At 41.2% G+C, this 19,928-nt stretch overlaps 1 protein-coding gene across 2 annotated transcripts in view; it reads right to left on the reverse strand.

Moving 5' to 3' along the window:
• Positions 1–500: 500 nt before the first annotated feature.
• Positions 501–19,928, reverse strand: part of prkdc (protein kinase, DNA-activated, catalytic subunit) — a 38,247-nt gene continuing 18,819 nt past the window's right edge. For both annotated transcript variants that reach the window (XM_017301973.2, XM_081601378.1), the window contains 40 exons: positions 19,751–19,891; positions 19,507–19,626; positions 19,151–19,294; positions 18,646–18,797; positions 18,125–18,256; positions 17,854–17,965; positions 17,626–17,750; positions 17,378–17,527; positions 16,587–16,760; positions 15,743–15,841; positions 15,443–15,653; positions 15,183–15,357; positions 14,898–15,101; positions 14,130–14,245; positions 13,909–14,040; positions 13,650–13,829; positions 13,360–13,568; positions 12,287–12,425; positions 11,960–12,148; positions 11,226–11,450; positions 10,873–10,981; positions 10,295–10,397; positions 10,064–10,226; positions 9,814–9,988; positions 8,797–8,990; positions 8,498–8,681; positions 7,679–7,839; positions 7,302–7,513; positions 7,111–7,198; positions 6,862–7,005; positions 5,558–5,765; positions 5,367–5,434; positions 5,063–5,283; positions 4,826–4,918; positions 4,050–4,133; positions 3,866–3,937; positions 3,584–3,785; positions 3,313–3,501; positions 2,793–2,932; positions 501–985 (listed from right to left, as the gene is read on the reverse strand). In XM_017301973.2, the coding sequence (XP_017157462.2) occupies positions 781–985; positions 2,793–2,932; positions 3,313–3,501; positions 3,584–3,785; positions 3,866–3,937; positions 4,050–4,133; positions 4,826–4,918; positions 5,063–5,283; positions 5,367–5,434; positions 5,558–5,765; positions 6,862–7,005; positions 7,111–7,198; positions 7,302–7,513; positions 7,679–7,839; positions 8,498–8,681; positions 8,797–8,990; positions 9,814–9,988; positions 10,064–10,226; positions 10,295–10,397; positions 10,873–10,981; positions 11,226–11,450; positions 11,960–12,148; positions 12,287–12,425; positions 13,360–13,568; positions 13,650–13,829; positions 13,909–14,040; positions 14,130–14,245; positions 14,898–15,101; positions 15,183–15,357; positions 15,443–15,653; positions 15,743–15,841; positions 16,587–16,760; positions 17,378–17,527; positions 17,626–17,750; positions 17,854–17,965; positions 18,125–18,256; positions 18,646–18,797; positions 19,151–19,294; positions 19,507–19,626; positions 19,751–19,891 (6,144 nt within the window). In that variant the 3' untranslated portion in view covers positions 501–780. The remainder of the gene's footprint in view (positions 986–2,792; positions 2,933–3,312; positions 3,502–3,583; positions 3,786–3,865; positions 3,938–4,049; positions 4,134–4,825; positions 4,919–5,062; positions 5,284–5,366; positions 5,435–5,557; positions 5,766–6,861; positions 7,006–7,110; positions 7,199–7,301; positions 7,514–7,678; positions 7,840–8,497; positions 8,682–8,796; positions 8,991–9,813; positions 9,989–10,063; positions 10,227–10,294; positions 10,398–10,872; positions 10,982–11,225; positions 11,451–11,959; positions 12,149–12,286; positions 12,426–13,359; positions 13,569–13,649; positions 13,830–13,908; positions 14,041–14,129; positions 14,246–14,897; positions 15,102–15,182; positions 15,358–15,442; positions 15,654–15,742; positions 15,842–16,586; positions 16,761–17,377; positions 17,528–17,625; positions 17,751–17,853; positions 17,966–18,124; positions 18,257–18,645; positions 18,798–19,150; positions 19,295–19,506; positions 19,627–19,750; positions 19,892–19,928) is intronic.

Genomic DNA, 19,928 nt, shown 5'->3' on the forward strand with positions numbered 1-19,928 from the left:
CAGCATCTTACTGTAGAACTGAACCTTAGCAAACTGTAGTTGTGTGAAATTGAGCCTTGCACAAATTTTGTCAGACAATATCAACCCTGTAATTAATTGGAGCTTTAAGTGAAATTATTCTAATTATCAGTCTTAATCAGTTAACTTAGCAGTCTGCAATAAATTCTTTACTAGCATTTTAAGGCATACAAGTTGCAGTACGTAACTTTGCATAAATATAAATATGTGCATATTTGTTTAATCGGTCACAGTGTTGTGCCAGTATGGTATGAAACAGATAATCTGATTTATTTTTTTAGCTCCTCCACCTCCTCCGTGCTAATGGCGGAGCAACAATTTAGGATTCCGTTTCTCCGCTTTCATCAGTGGCTAACTAGCTTGAGCATTCCTGGAGACATTTTGCTAGCTTGAAGAAGCTGTAGCCTAGCAGGGAGCAAGGTGGAGGCACAAAAATCTTCCACTCGATTGTCACATAGCTAAAAACAACCTCACAGACTGAAGACTTTGTAATATTTTATTGAAATTCAGATGCTTGCCACGATCTCACAGTATTAGAACTCCAGTGTTACATTTGACCATTTCCATTAAAATGCAGCAATTTCTCCATTTCTATAAAAGACAGTAATAATTCATCATGTCCGTTTCATAATGCTAACCTTACAAGCATTTCTCCTTCACATTTAACACCATTCCAATCACAGAAAGAATTTCTTTCCCAGTAATCACTTTGCATTTGCCTTCATCCACAACAATTCTAAACACTAAGGACAATGATTCACATCAGATCCATGGCTCCCATCCTGCATAAACTCTGCCAAGCACATTTGGGTCCATGGCCTGGTCCAGCAGGCAGTCCACCTGCTGCTCCACAGACAGGTTTGCAGCTGGAAGCTTCGCCCGGATGTTGTGCTCCTCAGATCCCAAAGCCACTGCCTGCATTCCTTGGAAGGTGGGATCCTTTTCAAAACCCAGCTTCAGCTCCTCGCTGATGAAATAAACACATCATGGGACAGAAATAATATGTTTACAAGGTTATAGTAAGAGTCTTTGTAGTAGCTGTGTATAAAAAATGTTCTTTACAAGGAGAGCGCCCTAGATTGTGGGACAACTATTCTTTCCACCAAACCTTGGGGAGAGATTTTATAAACCATGTATACTACTCAAAAAGTTTAGGATGTTTGGCTTTCAGGAGAAATTTATGGAGAATGTAAAAAGTTCACGCTACAATTATGATATCATGAAGGTAGGGGATGTAAGTATCAATCAAATTTTATTTGTATAGCACATTTCAGCAGCAAGGCATTTCAAGATGATTTACATAATAAAAAAATAAAAAAACAGCATGTGACATTGAATAAACAGTAAGAAAGCAGAAGCAAGCAACGGTGCTTTTCCTCAACTCAAACAATGTACTAAAAGAAGTCAACAACAGTGGTGGATATGCCACAACAAAAACTACCTCAACATCTCATGCTGTTCACAACAACCCAGGCTCTTTGGCATGGGCGTGGCGTGCCACCCTTGTTGAACAAACTGTGCTGTCCTTGACGTCTCCATCATCGTTGGCGGCCGTTGTTTCTGCTCAACATGAATCGACTTCCATCAAAACAGCCTTGATGCCCTCTGGTCTCTTGTCTGGTGTAAACACTTCCTTATCCAAACAAGACAATGAAGCCTGTGCCTGGTGGTGTGGTCAGTTACCTTGCAGGTTATTTAGCAAGCTGATCATAATGATGATCAGCTGATGTGACACTTGAGTGCCTTTCACCTCCCTTAAAAATGGGTCAGGAGGAGTTGAATACCATTCATCATCAGTTACCACAGGGTTCTGCTCATGGTGAAGTGGCCATCAGTGTGGAATGTAACTAAAGGACGCCCACTTCTAAGCCTTCATGTTACTCTTCCAGTCTGTCTACAACCTTCTGATGGCACTCTAAGCTCAGTGGCCACTTCCGTCTGCGAACTTTATGTTTACAGACCTGTAAAGGTGGGGCACTGTTGATCTGTTGTTAGTCATCATCTTGGCCTCACAATGTCAAATTATGAACAGCATGATGAGGATGATTGGTTAAATATCAATTCTGATTGAACCAGGACATTGATGGTTGATTCTCAGATTTGCGAATGTAAAGACTCCAATGATGCTTGGAGTGCTAAGAAGCAACTTCATTGACCGATCAACATGTTTCAACTTGTGGCCTTCATAATTGCAAAACACCCAAATAGTTTGTGTTTAAATAAAAAAAATACCATACAAAAAAAAATTCAACTGTACCAATTACGCATAAATAGGTTGATGAATCAGCATTCAGGTGGATGGATCAAACCCCTGATGTGAATTCTACTGCTACGTTTCTTGTTTAGAGAACAGCAACTTGAGCAAAAGGTACAGAAACACTGAACAGGTGGACTTGTGCTTTCAAAGGTTTGGAGAAGGTCACCGTAAGTTCACCTTTTAGGGTTCCTGTGCATCTGAAATTTCACCAGAAAGCCAGATATCCTTCACTTTGTCAGCAGAGTAAGAATGACCTTCTATTTACACAGAGGTTTGTGTAAATAGTTTGTAAATTTGAAGAGCGTTAAGAGGTAAGAATGTTTTTGCCAAACTCTACAAATCTACCACCTGAAGGAAATGCTGCAATTCATTCAGCAGAAGAGCATTCAAATATCAGCTGATGTACTCATAATGACAAAATAAAATAAGATCTAGATTATAAAGCGTCCTTGGCCTTCAATATGAACTCCTTAACATCAGAGTAAATCCCCTAAAACACACAACGGTATGAAAGTACCTGGTTATTGCAGATGGATTAGCGCCCTCTAGTTTCCTTCTGGCAAAGTTCACCTTCTGCAGAGGAAACCAGTTGATTTCTTTGGTATTTACGCTCTGAGTCCATGTTCCTCCTTTCTTCAGTTGTTTCATCTCAAAGTTCTGCATAAAACCAAAGTAGAAAAAAAAAACTTTTTTATTGTACTTTGAAAATAAAGAGTTTTAAATTGAAATTAATTCAGACAAATTAAGATTTTGTCTTTTTTTTTGCAAATTACAACAAGAACCCCAGAATGAAAATCTATTTTAGAAAAGGATAGAGGGGATTATATTTGAGGTAGACCTATGTATCATGCTAGTATTCTGTACTGGAGGAAAGCAGATAAATGAGCTCAATCATAATTTTAACATCCAAAATCATAACAGAATGGAAGAAAGAGCAATAACAAAACACAACAGAAGAGAAAAAAGTCACTTTCAGTTGAGGGTAGCTCTGTCACAGCAGGGTTATTAATGGAAACCTCAGCAGGAGTTTCGGATACCTTCCAGTCCAGTGAGGGTTCCTTCACAAACACATCCATGGTGTTGAGCAGCAGGTCCGGTTCAGCCCTGAAAGCTCGCAGGGAGTGGACCATGGTGCTCTGGATCAAACCGGACTCCTTCAACGGCTGGATCAGATTCACAAACTGCTGAGTCAGCCGGAAGGGCATGAGCTCCGGCACCGGGAGGAACTGGAAGTAAGAGCAACATTCGACATTCAGACCTGGAGTCCTACCTTTATGCCATCTTTGCGTCTGACGTCATCGGGCGTACCTGTGTGGCCGATCCAAACGCATGGCCGAAGTCGATGCCGATCATGCCGCCGGTTTCCGTGTTGATCATGAAGTTGGAAAGGTGGCGGTCTCCGATTCCGAGAACCCAGTGGCTCACGCACAGCAGAGCGTGGGAGGTGATGAAGTGGGATCGGAGAGAGAGGAATGCCTCGGGGCCGTTGCACATCTTCAGGAAAGCTCTCCTAAACGTAAAACGCAAGACCAAACAATCTCTAACAGGCCAATGCCAGTCGCTACATCCGTCGTGAAGTTTCTGACGTACTTGAGCAGATCGCTGGGCACGTGCTGCAGGACTTTGAGGAAATTTCCCACTGCGTTGTCACGTTTTGCTTTCCTTGTGAAGAGAAACACGAATGTAAATGTGGGATTAAAATTTCACACTTGATACAACAGAGACACTTTCCCATGTGAGCCCCAGAAGCAAAGGCAATCGTCAACCAACTTACTTGTACGACAGTCCGTACAGGGCGATGGGAGACGTAGAAGCTTCACCAAAGGTGGAGAGCCATTTATTATAGATTTCAACACCCCTGAAACAGAAGGAAGCAGCTGATGGTATTCAGAAATAAGTAACTCGTTTAGATAAGCAAGTTATAGATTATTGACTGAATCTAAAGCCGTGTTCTCTTGTATCAGAAGGGCTGACCATCTTTTGAGAACATAAAAAGGCAACATTTTCACGTTGCAATTTTTCTTCGTTATGCCTCTGCTATTCTGTCATCACATCCTCACCTTCGTAGAATATCAGCAATTTTTGGTTGAGAAGTTGATTCTGCTCCATCATGAGTCTTGGTCGAATGAGCGACCTTAAGGTGAAATTTAAGATGCTTCTGTGGTGTGTGTATTTCAAAAAATAGTATATTCCGTCACACACTGGACTTCTTTCCATTCTGGTATGGCCCTGCCATCTTTATTTCTCTATCACTTATGACGTAAAGCGCCCTCTGCTGAACAGTCACCAAACTACAGCACTAAAAGGAGGACTTTATTAGTTAATCAATTAGAACTAATTTTAATCTAATAAAGCATTAATCGACAATTAACTATAAGCCGATTAATTGATGGCTTCCCTAAAAGCATTACAAACGGTGTGCGGTAATACTTGAATAAGACCTTATTTATTTAATAAAATAATTCGCTTTTCATGTATCTGAGCGACATTTCCAGGGTACTGAAGATGAAAAGCTAAACATTCATGTTGGTAATGCTACACACACTGTACCTTTGGACCTTTTGCTGCTCGTCTCCCATCATTGTGCTGTACAGGAACTCTTTTAGTGTGCACGTATTTTCCATCCACTCAATCAGACCAATTCTGGAAAGGAAATAAAATCTTATAGTTCTTTTACAGTAGGAGGCAAATATGTTGCCACAGGAAGGAAGTTGATTGATTGCGTTCTACCTGAACCCTCTAGACGTCTACGTAGTAAAATGAATGAGCAACGTTTGCGTCCAGTACCTGGTGGTTATGGGGATAACCTGGTAAGTGCGGAGCTGCAAGCCTCGGCGTGTGCAGGACGTGTCGTGGCTCAGCAAGATGTTCATGACGGCGAACAGCTGCTCGATGCGCTGGTCCTGCCGCAAGTCCTCTCCGCCCTTTACCAGGAAGGGGTGGTCCCGCTCGTCGTCCCCACGGATGATCAGACGTTTGGGGCGGCGGATGGAAGACATCACCTTTACCTGCGAGACGTGTGCAGGTGCCAGGTCACTACTGGACATTTAAATGTGTTCTGGTTTACAGTGGATGTGGGAAAAATGCCTACCCTTTCATCAAAGCCAGTTATTTTTGCATGGTACTCCGGTAACGGTTTAGATCTCCCATCATACTGTCCTGCATTTAAGAAAGGCGGACTCAGCAGTAGGATTATGACTACAAGGCATATGACTCAATGCCACAGATAGACATTACAACCAGAAACAACAGACAGGTTCACTTTAAATCCAGTTGACAAACCTGGAATCTCCAGTTCGTTGCTGAATGGGTCGGCTTTGAAGCCGCTCAGCCAGGGTGAGTACTCCTTCAGATTCCCGGGTTCCTTCTGAAATCCACGCATGGATTCCATCAGCTTAGTCACCTCTTGCAAAAAGTTTTTGTTTTTCCTCTTCTCGAAAAGACTGCTACCCTTAGGTCCCAGGAGTTTCTCTACATCTTTGGAGAATTTCTGCAAGAACAATGAAGAGTCCAAGGTCACCTTCTGTCTTCTTTTATACAACAAGTGACATTTTGGCAAAAATTGGCTTATTTTAAGACGGTGATGATGTGCAACGTAAAGGAAATGCATAAAAACATCTACTAAGTTCACTACATAATATAGTGCTAATTATTCTCCTAAAAATGAAAACAATTTGAAGCCTGTTGGCTTGTTATTTAAAAAGCAGTGTAAAATAATCAAGAAAAGAGGCATCACAAACTACAATAGCAGAAACTAACAGACTAATATAAGTCAGTAAAAGGGATTCACTGAGTGTTGTCCATTTAAATGAACTAGCCAACTAGCTAACTAGCTAATTACAAATGTAGCTCTTGTGTCGAGGAAAAATAAAGCAGACCTGCATACACATCTATATACCATTCATATATTTTAATGCTAAAAATATTTTTGGACCTTTCATTTTCTATTTTTTTAGTGTTAAAAAATCTAGCATTCTTATCCACTCTTTAACTAGCATAGCAAGCTAGAATTGTTTTTCAGCTAGCTGCTAGAAGCTATTTAAATTTAAATAAAAAAAATACATACCAACACATTTTATCTCTCACTTTATAAACAAAAGTAACTACAATTATTCTGAATTGATTAAAATTAATAAGTGTTATATAGCTCAATATTTCAACTAGCAAGTTAATGTATTTAAATTTTAGACAAAAAACTTTTCATCAGAGATTTTGTGCTCCATGGCTCTGAGTTTGTAGGAAATACATGTATGTTAGAGGTGGCTGATGTGGCAAACTGACAGTAATAATAATATTAATAATAAAGGTTTCATAACAATTTCCCGGCATAGGAAAAAAAGGATCATGACTGGACAGATTGGTATTGTTTTGTGCAATTTTGTATCAAAACTTATAAAGGCCCACACACACTTCCCAAAAACAGAGAAGTTTGTTCTTTTACTCTATGTGGAGTAAAACAAATAACCCTTAAAGTTACTCGACAAGAACTTTAAGGGTTAACTCCTGGGAAGTTCTTATGTTCATTTCTATCCACCTTCATTTTGATGCACTTTTGAGCATAAATGACGGTAAAACGAGGAACCGACTTGTATGAACTTCCTGCGAAACCCTCCGTGACCCTGGCTGTTCCGATCGCAGAGCAAGGAGTGCATCTCCTCGTACATTTCACCCATCTTCTTCTTGTTGAAGGTCGACTTTTCCATTTCACTCTTCACACTCTCCCACCAATCCTGTTCGAAGCAGCAAAAACACAAAATGTAAAAAAAAAAAAATCCTAAACAAATCAGCTATTTGATTCTTTGTTTTGGTTTTTTATTTTGTGGTGTGAAAATAACCTTAAAAATCATGTCAGGATTCGTGAGCTGCTGCAGGGCGTCCACAAAGCTCTTCACAGCGCCTCCTTTATCCAACATGCTTCTAAGCCTGTTGATATATTAGCATTCCCAAACAAAAATAAAAATGATGAGAAATAATAAAAAGAGACTTACTTTTGATGAAATACAAAAAACACAAGGAGTCAGACTACCTGTTGACAAATTCCTGCTGCTGGTGTCCCGTTGCCGACTCCTCAAAGCGGTAACTCTCACTGCTGATCATGAGGGCGTAGACCAGCGCCTGAGGGTAGCACCTGGCTATCTGCTCGATGCAGTGCTGCACGGCTATCGCTTCAGGCTTGTCCAGCAGGGCCACCATTTGACCGATCCAGCTGATGAGTATCCAGCAGGGAATCGACGCCATCTGAATACAAACAGCAGGGAGCAATTGTGGAACGTTCTATTTGACAGTTCCACATATTTTTTGGATCATTTGCCCCCCGTACACAACTACGTTTAAAAAAAAAAAAAAAAAGTATTTAAAGTTTGCAACTGAATTCAAATATACCGTACGAACGGGTGAACAAACCTCTTTAGTCATGACGTCCAGCGTTTCCGACGGATACAGCTCAATAATCTGCAGCAAACGTGGAAACCGGAGGCGGGCCTCCTCACAGTTCATCTTCAGAGCTTTCAGCATGCTCTCCACCATGTGCACCGACAGTGCCACGAGGTCCGGGAACTGACTGGCTGCAGGCAAAACGAACCAACAGAAAGAAAACGGCCGCCGTGAAAAACACTGAATCATCAAGAAGGGAGGAAGAATCTGAACGACTTAATTGTTTTGTTTAGCGTTTTTATCCACATGTTTGTAACAATGAAACGTCTCCATATTTTGTCCTGCCACAACGGCAAACTTCAGTTTAAGTTATTATGAGGTGGAAAGATAATGATTCATAAATGGAATCTGAAAAGTGTGGTGTGCTTTTGGATTCAGAATCCCTGAGTCAATGCATCGCAGAGCCGTCTTTCACTTCTGTTACTTTTGCCTCCACATCTGGAGACAGAAACGTTTCACCATATTGCAAAATAGCTCCAGATCAGACCAACGGCGTCTCACAACAGATCCTTCATTGGATCAGCAAATCCATAAGACTTGATCTAAAGCATTTACGGCCGTGATTTTAGCACGTTAATTTTGATTAATTAGATCAATTTCAACGTGTTGAATTTTTCCTTAGATATAACCACGTAAAGGGTGTTGAAATCAAATGCATGATGATCTTTTGTACATAATCCCAGTACAATGCAATGAAACTCACGGTTGCAACAAGGCAAAAAAAGAAACAAAACAAAAACAAACAGGAAACGCTTTCCCAAGGCAGTGTAAACGTGCGGCATCAGTCACCGGTCTCGTTCTGTTCCTCTTCTCGCAGTAGCTTGTCGCAGAAGTTGGCCAAAGCCATGTACGTCTCCGAGACGCTGCTGGTCTCCACGATGTCGTGAGCGAAGGACTGGAGCTCCTCATCGGCCTTTTTGCTTGCCTCACACAGCAGCTTCAGGGCGTGCTGCTGCAATCCCACTTCCACTTCCTGCAGAGAAAACAGTTTCCCAGTTTCAGACAAGGAAACGTGAAACATTTCACTGTATTATGAAAAGTGGGGAGTTTTTTTTAAGCTGCAGAAAGACCAAAGAGTATAAGAGGACCTTTGGGTTTGCACTGGACTTTGCAGCTCCTGAAAGCCTGACAACGCTCTCTTGTTTCTCTGTGGCGAGCGTTCCCAGGACGGACGGGCTTCTGCCAACCGCCGAGGCGAGGATGTGGAACGAAGTGCCCTGGAGAATCTTCTGGCGTCTGAACACTTTAGATGTGGCGCTCCGACAGTCCGCCTCAAGATCCTCTGGACAGGAAGAGGAGATTACACGAAGTCTCACTCAAATGTGCAAACATTAAAAAATTGAAAATATGTCACGGAGAGGGAAGTTCTTATTCACAGTTTCTATCTGAAACAGCCTTAACCCCTGTAGTGCCAAGAATGAATGAAAAATGATCCAATGGCGAAGATTAACGTCGTCCAGTCAATTGGTGACAAAATTTACACGTACCAGTGGTAGAAAAAAAAGCCATCTAGCTAGCTAGCAAGGATTTTTGCACTTAAACCGTGATAGAAGCAAAAAAGCTCAAGTCTAACTATAACTACCTGGCTAATATAGCCTTGCTAGCTAGCAATTGAATATTAGAAGCTACAAAACCAGAAACAATTGGTTCTAGCTCCTAAACAGGAGAGAGGAGAAAAATTAGCTAGCATGCTAGCTGTCGAGCTCGCTTTTTTGCTAGCTAACTGGCTAGTTTTTCCTCCTGCCTCCATTTCAAGAACCAGAACCAAGTGTTCCTGCTAATATAGCAGTAGCTACTGCTATATTAGCTATTAGCATAGCAGCTATATTAGCAGCTAGGAAGGGTATACTGTCAGCTAGTTACAAGTAGTACAAGTACAGACTAAAATGTTTGCCCGACAGAAAAGTCCAATGAGAAAAAAAAAAAAATACATAAAGTAATACGTATTGTATTCTTATAAATAGAATATACAAGATTAAATAGTCCTACCACTACAAAATTTAAGACTTGTGATTGACGTAAAAAAAAAAAGAATTTCAGACATTTTAAAGCCTTAATTTTAGATACATAAACTGAAGCCTTTTGAAAGGTGTGCAGACAGATACCGAGGAGGGGGATGGTCTTCAGCATGGCACCGATCTGCTCTACGGGCCCCTGCGTCTGGCTGCGCTTGTGGTTGTAACTGCTGAAGCTGTGCACCCAACGCAGCAGCCAGCCTCTGTTGCTTTTGGCTTCCTTGTGAAGTTCCTTCAGCAGCTTGGTGGTGACTGGGAAGTTTTTCTGAAAAGGTTTTAAGCTCATGAGTTTGACAAGATGTAATGGCTTAAAAACAAAAACCCTCCAATGCTTCTTTACCTGCTGACAGGCACTGTCCGCCATGTGCAGCTTCATGGTGAACTTGCAGTCGTTCACGATCGTCTCGACGTTGTGCGCCGCGTCTTGCGCCTCGTCCACCTCCATGCTGTCGCTGGGAGCCGGGCCCCTCAGCTTTTCCCTAATCTTGTCCAAAAAGAAACACCTGAAAAAAAGGAAAAAAAAAGAGATTTGTAGTCAGCTTTCACAGCTGATTTTCCGTCCCATCCTTACCGAGATGTGATGATGTCGTCCCACACGACGACTGGATCCACTTTGGTGTCGGGATACCGATCAGTCCAAGACCTGATGAGGCTCTTAAGAGAGCCCACAGACACTAATAATGTCAGATTAAAAGAGAAAACAAGGTTAAAATGTGTTGAAGAGTTCCAGAAAAAAAAAGAGGAAAAATTTATTATATATTTTTTTTTATTTCAATTATGATGGGCAACATTTTTCACTGCAAAAACTCAATAACCTGGTAAATTCAAAAAAGACAAAAATAACTTACGAGTAACTTCTCAGGAAGATACAGGAGCTTGTTTTAAATCAATAACTTATTAATATTGATGAAAAAGTACTAGTTCCTCTAGTTCACTATTTCATTTTTAAAAATAGGAAAAGCATGGTAGACATGTCATAAATGAAATAATCTGCCAACTTTTAGTTGCATTATGTTTGACATTTTCTGAACAGGCTGTTGAAAATGACAATTTGTTCTCAATTAACCTACCTGGTAAAATAAAAGGTTAAATACAAAAGTAAGAAGGAAAAGTTAACGGTTTTGAGATCTCCAGACAGCCGGATCTCACCGTCTCCTCTGATGAAGAGCAGAAAGTCCTGGATCTCTGTCAGCGCCTGCACCGGCTGCAGGACTGCCAGTCGGCTTTGGGTCAGGAGTGTATCTACGCTGGAGTAACTCTGCACGAGGCAAACAGTCGGTTTAAAACGTGGCAATCTCTTTGCAGGATACTTTTTACCCTAGATTAATTGGATAAAATCCATCAATCTCGTAAACCCGGTCCTTTATTTTGAAAACCAAATGTTGAATCATACCCAATCCAAAAGCCCAAAAGTATTTAACTTCCTCTGATGAATGTTTGCAAACTTCTTGACCGGTACCTTCGTTTTGTCTGTTCTATCCAAAGGAAGGCTTGGGACAAACCTCCATGAAGAGCTGCATGGCGTGGTTGGTATAGTACTTGGCGCGGTCGTAGTCATCCTGCAGGATGTAGAGCAGGCTGAGCTCCTGGCTGTGGTGACTCTCCAGCAGCTTCTTGCGCTCCTCCACCCTCATGGCTTTGTCGATGAAGCTGAGCAGGGCTTGGTCGCTCTCGCCCAGCTGCAGCTGCTTCAGCATGCTGCGAATCATGTGCTGCACATACATGTCCTGACAGAAAACAAATGTCTTTACTACATAAATCCAATTGAGGACCAATGTAAAGTCTTGAAATTAACACTCACAGAAGCTCTTGATACAATCTAAATAATTTTTTGCTCGAGTCACGGAAAGTGAGAACAGTATGGGACTAAAAACACGGCCTTGAGGAACTCCCCAAAAGTTTGATTTAGAGAATAAGACAAAAATGCTAAAAAGTGAAAAATGAATTACAAACCTACTAAACCTACTTGTAAACATAAAAGTGTGGTTAGAAACTAATGAAATATTTTGTTTTTGTTTTGTTTTTTTTATTAATTAGAAACATGTGAAAGAATAAATCTAAAAATACTCAAACTAGAGCGAAAAGTTTGCCTCCATGCCCCAAAAATTTGGGCGTGACAGAAACATTTTCAATTATTGATGAATATGACAGAATATTCCTTGATAGTTTTGTGTGGCCTAAAACATAAGTAATGGTTTTATGCTCAAAAACGTGTCAAAAAGTAACTTTTTGCTACCTGGTAGAGAGGCTCTGACCACATCCTCTCCAGGTTGGGTGGCGAGTTTTCATCAATGTTCACAGTGGAGCAGTACTGAAGAGACTTCCACTCTGTCAGCTGGTTATACGCCTCCATAGCTGCAATTTCCCAGAAATCCTTCTCGGAGTCGGTGGGTTCTCCATCTGACCAGTCCTCGGTGTTCAGCGCCTGCCAGGATGGATATATGGTTCACACAAAAACAATCAATCGGCGTCTGGGTTGAGCTTTTTTTTTTGAGCCGTGATCCGTTTTCTTAAAAATACTGCAGGATTTTAGCAGCAGTACCGCCATAAGAGGTTGCTGTACCTCATTGTAAAGTTTCACTGCTTCTGCAAAGTCCGTGTTAGCTTCAGCTTGGAGGGCAGAACAAGTGATCGACTTTGTGCCGACTTTCCCACCGAAGATGCCGCGCACAACATCGTAGTCCTCCAGGTCCCTGTAAAGTCTGCAAAAAAGAACAACCAACATTAGCCAAACCAAAAACTGTTAGAGTTTAATTTTTCAAAAGGCAGTCTAGACTGAATACCAAGAGTGGAACCAATTTCATTTTTATGGCTGATCACTGATTTTTTAAAAATTCTGATTCTGTGAAAAAATATTTTTTTGTGTGAAAAGGGTTAGGGTTAAAAGTTGCAACAAACTCACTAAGTTGACAACAGTGGAGTTACTATTGTGGTTAAGTGTCATCCAATCATGATCGGCCAAAATTTTGAAAATCTGGGCCAATTTACCAGTGGGCCCTCATAAACCAACTTTTACTTTGAAAAAAATATATAAATATTTTACAACTTTATCTATAGGTAATTATTCTTTTTTATGCATTTAAAAATATAAATAAAAAATGTTAACTACTTTTTTATTCATCTATTTGGGGCCTTTTAAATCCAGGATTTCACCAACTCAAATATTAAGACTTTAAGACTATTATGAATTAAATTCAATATCAGGAATATACAAAAGAAAATTGCCCATTTTACATTTTATCGCCTAGCAGAAATCACATAGCATTGCATATGTCGCCTTTGGCAACAGAAGTGAGTCTGTGGCGAAGACGAATGTCGTCCAGTGAGCTGGCGATAAATTTCCCCTTACCTATGATAGACTCAAAAAGCTAGGTAGCAGCGTTTATTAGCAGCTAGTTCGCGGTGACCTCACAGAACCTTATGAAGACTCAAACTTTTGAGTCTGTAATAAAATATAAAAGATTTAATAGTCAGTTCTGCCACGACCAAATTTAAGACCTGTGATTAACATATTCAAGGCTAACTTACAGATTTTCTAATGAATTTAAAACATTTTAAGGCCTTACTTTCAGATTCATGAATGTAAGACTTATTAAGGATGTCTGACAGCCTGAAACCTGTTGCCTCTGTGCTCACCTGGCCAGGTGGATCCATTTCTTGGTGTCTGGCGGGATTTCTCGTCGTCCTCGCGCCCGTTTGGCCGGGCGCTCCTCCGGCTCGGCGGCGTGGAGCAGACCCTCCTCTAGCAGCAGGATGCCCGACGGCTGCTGGAGACTCACCAGGCAGGTGGAGCTGACAGCAGCCGGATCCAGCTGCTGCAGCTCCCTCTGCTGGTAGCACATGTCCTAAAACGACAACTTCTCATCAGTACCCAGTACAAAAAAGTTTTTTTTCTCCCAGACTGTTTCCCATTGTTACATTCTCACCTGCACGCATGCTATGAACGGTGGGAAGCAGAGCGTGCTCTTATTCAGGAACGTGTTCATGTTGCATCGCAGTTCCTCCTTGATTCTTCCCCTTTCCTGCGGAGTGTGCGTTTTATCCATTTCTTGGAGGATGCCGGCAAAGAGGGAGCTGAAGAGTTGCTTGGCTAAGATCGGGTCTCTCTGAGGGACGGGCAAAAATATTCGTCGTCAAAAACAAGATAATATTTTACCAGATCTTCTACTGCAGAAACAGCCTTGCCTGAGCTAAAGCTTGAAGGGGAGCAATGAGGCTGCTGTACGGGATCTGGATATCCGGGAAGTCGCCCACTCGGTAGCTTCTATACAGAGTCACCTGAGCTTCCTTCCGCAGCCTCTGGTCAGCTTTTTCTTCCTGCGGGAGTAATCCAGCCGGCATTAACGCAAATAATAAGCACAGACGTATACTGGTTTGACCGTCGGCAGCCTGGATCTCGGTCTGACCTTCTTCTGTCTCTGCTGTTGAATCTCCTTCAGGGCAAAACCCAAGCTGACTTTCTCCTGGTCCTTCAGGAATCTGCGCCGCAGCCTCAGAATGTTGCTCCGTTGCTCGTTTTCAGCTGGCGGACAACAAGGGGTGAAAACGTCGGGGCGGATTCGGGGTTTCCGGGAAATGTTCTTGTCAAAATTATGAACATTTTCACGTGATTTCAGAATTAATTTTTAGACCATTTTTTTAAGCGTAGATGCAAAAGTTGAACTGTGTGAAGATGGACGGATGGAAAACATCTGCTTTATGAAAGGTTTAATTTATTAAAAGGTTTAATAAATTAAACCTTTTATTTGAAATTCCCTTTATGAGGATACAAAAGTATAAAAAAAAAAACAATACAAGCAATTACAATTGATAAAAATAGCTTGTTTTTTTCTGTTTTATTTGTAGCCCTTTGATATCTCAAGATGTAAAAGGATTATAAATTAAATATATTATTATTATAAAACAAAACTTTCTTCATATTCAGTTTAAAAAGTAGTAGAATATTTGTTTTCCATCTATCCATCCTAACAGCACAACTTTTGCATTTGCAATTTTAAAAAATTACCTAGAAATATAAATATAAATACTGAAAATATCTGAAAAGGTTAATTTTAACAGTGTTTAACAAGTTGTATATTTGATAATTACTCCTATTTTTCTCATTTTTTAACCTCTTCTAACATTTGTTTAATCTACATGCGTAAAGATTTCGGTGTGGTTTCTTTAAAGCTGACCTCTGGTGCGACTGTCCACCTCGTCCGTGGACGCCGTCAGTCGCCTCAGGCCGAAGCCCTCTCCCACCGGTCGTCTCGCTGCTGCCTGACGCTCCGATTTCTTATCAAACACATGCAGCGACGACAGAGACTCTGTGCTAGCCGAGTAGTCTGCCAGAGTGTCCACGCTGCTCCCAGTTAGCCAGTTATAGGCAGTACGGCGACCTAGGGAGGACAAAAATAAAAAAATGTTGAGTTTAATATTACTTCTTGTTATTTGCCAAACATATGAGTTGCCAGCAGCACCTGGTGTTTGGGTTTGGCTAAACTCTAAAGATGTCTGTGTTGCTCTAAGTTTCCCCTTCATGGATCCGGACTGGGAGGCCCCTGCGCTCTCCAGGCCCTGAGAGCTTTGGGTCTCAACAAACATGGGTGTCATTACTGTGCTCCTGAAGCGCCAATTTGAATCAATAACGTAATCCTGCAGGAAAAGAATGAATAAAAACATGATTAGAAGCTCTATTTGTATGCTCTGAATGAAAAAGGTAGGGGAAATGTGCGAGAACCTGGAAGCTGCACTCTGACAGAGGAAACTCAAACATGTTCCGCGTGAAGTCGGGGCTCTGGCTGGTCATCTCCAGCAGCAGGTTGGTGGCCAGGCTCAGGAAGCAGCGCTCTATCTGGCAGGAGTACAGCGAACGCAGCACCGTCAGCATCCGCTCCAGGGTGGCAGAGGGGAGGCGCTTCTCCTGGCTCCAAAAGTTACGGACGTAAAGCCTGGGAACGAGGGAGATCGTCCAATCATTCGACAAATCGAATAGCAACAATGTCTCATTTGGCCAAGGCTTGAACTGGTGGCTGCTCACTGAAGGCCTTGATTTTCCTCGGAGAGTCCTTGAAGTAAAGTCTCTTTAGCTGCATCCAAAACCTCCAGCGACGTTTTATCTTTCATGCTTTCTTCATCACTACGGGCAAAAATAAACACAAAACAACAACAAAATTTTAAGTTTAAATTTGAAAAAGTTTCAAGACTTTTTACACATTTTAACCAGAGCTGCCAATAAGCGAGAGCGGTGCAGAGTGACTGTGAAAGGGTTCTCACAGGTTTCAGAAAGTCACATTTCAGACCTTTTAAAGATTTTTAAGGCCATTGTTAATGAAATGGCACATTTTAAGACCAACAAGACACATGACCAGAGACATTCAAATTGGAATTTTAACAAAGAAACCTTTTATTCTTATCAATATCAAGATTCAGCTTTATTAATGAAGTTTATTAATTTGAAAAATATTAAATTACCTCAGTTTTAAAACAACCAACAGTAATCTTTTTAACCCAAGTAAACTTCCTGACACGACACTTTACATGTTTACATACAAATTGATTCCATATATGTCGGAGCCAATCTACTTTAGCACCAATCTCAGTTTGAAGGCTAACGGTAACATGAGTGTTTTTAGTGTATGCTGGAGGGGAGCATACACATGGTTAACTCAGACTGACGTAACCAATGTTACTACACTAGAAAAAAAATAAAATAAATGAAGACATGACAAAATTAAATTTCAGACCTTGAATAAAAATCTGGTCGTTTTAAGACTTTTTTTAAAGGCCTTAAATTCAAAACATTTTCCATTGGGGGAAAAAAAAAGACTTTTTAAGGCCGATCATGAACCCCACTTTGACACATTGCGCACTCAAAGACTAACCCATAGTTGTCCTGGATCCACATGAGGATCTCGTACATCCTCTCTTTGCAAACGGGTGAGGGGTGAGAGACGAACGTCGTCACCGCTCCCAGCAGCTCCTGCAGTTCCACCGGAGTCAGGAGGGCAATTATCTTGTGTATGATATCCAGACACACCCTCTGTCTCGCTTCGTCCCTGAAAGAGGCAAAAATAAGCTCAGCAGCTGCGAGTTGGACAAACTAAATGACAAAGCCCAGTAATATTTAAAAGATAATCCTAGATGTTTCTAATGTTTTAGTGCACTATAATTCATTATTTGTAGCCCAGCTGAGAAAGAGAACAAAATAACTATTGTTGGAGCAATTGTTGTATGTTATTTTGAAAACACATTTTCTGGTATTTCAGGGTTTCTGCAGGTTTCACCAACTCAAATTAAGACTTTTTAAGACCTTTTAAGACCATTAAGAACGGGATATAAAATCAATATCTCCACAGAATGCAGGATTATATCCACAAAGCTAGCTAGCAAGGGTTTGTTAGCAGTGACCGGTAGCCTCCAATGTCTTGAGTCACAAAATTTAAGACCTGTGTGTGATTAAAGTATTTAAAGCCAACTTGCATTTAAAAAAAATTATTTAAGACATTCTAACTTGATCATTTTTTAGTGAAAAATCTGAACTGCAGTTGTTCAACACGAGTTCAATCAACCCCATCTTTGTTGTGGTTTAGAAACTAATCACAATCTAGTTTACACTTCTAGTAAGAGGTGAACAACACCCTCCTGTGACATCTTCCAGGTGTTTGGGACCCACCTGTGGCTCATCATCAGGATGAAACCTGAGCTCTTCAGCTGCAGAAAGATGTCCGGGATCACATCAGCTCGGCTGAGCACGCACTCCAGACAGAGAGTCTTTAAGATGCCGTGCAGCTTTGGCAAAAGGTAAAACACATGATTGACGAACCTGGAAGTAAAAAACAATGTATATGTGGCTGTGGTTATTTTGATGTAACGAAGAAGAAGAAAAAAAAAAGAGTCAGAGCTGTTCATTTATTCACCCACCGATCCATAAAGGGTGGGAAGTGTTTGGTCACTTTATTCAAGCAGATGATGAACTTGTCATTCAGGTCTTTTTTCTTCAGATCTGTTATCTTGGCTGCAGCGAGTTTGAAAAGTTCTTGCTGTTGCTTTTATATGAGCAAATAAATAATAAAAAAAACATCAGTAAAAATATTCAACTGTCTAATTCAAAGGAACACATAATTAGGCAAAAGGAGATAAAGTCATTACATCTCCCGTTTCCGTCATGCTCTTCAGAACGAGGCCGATAATTTCCGCCGCAGCTGAGTAGACATCTTTATATCTGGTAAAGGACAGGTTGTTGCCGAGCGACTGGATGTACCTGAACATGCAAAGCACAAAGAAGAAAAGAGAGATCTAATAGGTAAGTGCCACATGATGTGAATTTAATACCATACATAAACACAACTTAAATGGGGACGCATTTTTTAGTAGCAGGTAGAACATTTGAGCGGAGAAAGGTTGCGGCCACGTATCCCACCTCTCGTATTCAATTCCGCACGAAGCGTCGTAGGCGGGCAGGTTGTTGGCCAGGATGATTCCCAGCAGCTGGAGTCCCACAGAGTTGTCTTTGCTGTTTGGGTCGGTGCCGCAAAAGCGATCATATATTAGGCTAATGAGGGGAAGAATAAAGAATTTTTTTTAAAATTAATGAATATAGATGAGAAATCCAGTTATTTTACAAACATTTCATGTGGATTCCCATGGTTTTCTTACATTTCATTGTTGAATATCCAAATTTCTGTTATTTCTTGTATTTGTCGGCTTTTACTTGACAAATAAAAGCAGGAGTTTTTAAAGAGACAGGAGCCTGATTTTAAGGGGTTAAGTTACAAAGTCAAGCTTTTTTTTTAAGTCATATTTGATATATGAAGTTAACATGGTACCTTGATTGTGATATAAAATTGCACCATGTGCCTGGAAAACACACAATGCTGCCCCTCATATTAAAACATATGACTAATACAGCCTGCGACATGCAAAGAGTGCTCGGTGTGTCACCTGTAAGGCACATGCAGGCAGTTTTTCCAGCACTCTACCAAAGTGCGGATGATCTCCAGGTTGTGGCGGAAAACGGCCCGTTTCGGGTGGAAGCTGTGCTTCATCAGAAACTCCAGCAGCCGATTGGCGAGGACTTCATCTCTGGGGTTTCCCTGGAATGGACGTTGTTAGTGAGGTGACTGACTACAACTGACTGAGAGATGGCAACATCTCGAGTCCGACTGCCATTACTACATTTATCATTTATTAGTTTGTTTTGTAAAACAAGGGTGTCTTATGTTATTTATCTATAATTACATCACTTTTACTATCAAAGAATTGAAAAAGTTGAACATTTCTTGTTAATGAAACACAATCTAACATTTTTTTGATCAGTGTGTCAGCTTCACAATCAAACCGCTTTAAAGCGTTTCAATGGCCTCATTCTACATAGTTTTTTTTTTCAGTGCTATAAATTTTAAAATCCTCAATTTCTGATCTTTTAAACCTCAGGTGTTTCTCTAACCTTTGGTGTGACCAGACTGGTCCAGGACAGAACCGTGACCACGACATCCACCACCATGAAATGGATCCCCGCTCCTCCGTTGCTTCCAGACACGACCAGCTGCAGCAGCGGCCCGAGCCAGTGCTTGGCGTACGGCCGGAAGACCTGCAAGATAACGAAGTCACGTATAAGGGTGGGGGTGCTGCGGTAAAATGCTGAAGCGCTTACGCCACCTGAATATTTTTCCACAGGTTGCTGTGTTGCAACTATAAACTTTTTAAAGCAATCCATCAGGATTTACAGTGATGTACAGAATTAAAGTTTGAAGTTGAAACGTAATAAAATGTTAAGCGGTGTGACTACTGCGTGTCATTCACCTCCTCTGTGTTGATGACCAGCTTTGAGATGAAGAGTCGGATGTTCAGAGGCGTTGCTGGATTTGCCAGTTTCCCGTGCAGAAACTTCATCCACGGGGGAAGCTCGTCGGGCGTCGTTTCCTGTTTCAAACGACGCAACAAACACAAAGTTCTTTGCGTTTTCTTACAGCGATTTTGCTTTATTAAAGGTAATTCGTGTGATATTTTGATGTAAAGTCACAGATTTGGGCGAAACGCAGCCGACCTGCTCGATCTTAGGCGTTATGTTGCTCCTCTGCATGTGTTGTATCAAAGCCGTCATGGTGGCCATGCATTCATGCTGGTTTAGCTCGTCCATTTCCAGATCCACCATCCCATCCGGGGCGGGACTTCTGTCCTCAGGTTCCTGCACAGGAAACACAAACAACCGCAGGTCAGCGTTC

This window comes from Poecilia reticulata, chromosome 20 (assembly GCF_904066995.2).
Source record: "Poecilia reticulata chromosome 20, P_reticulata-male-v2, whole genome shotgun sequence".
Lineage (NCBI taxonomy): Eukaryota > Metazoa > Chordata > Actinopteri > Cyprinodontiformes > Poeciliidae > Poecilia > Poecilia reticulata.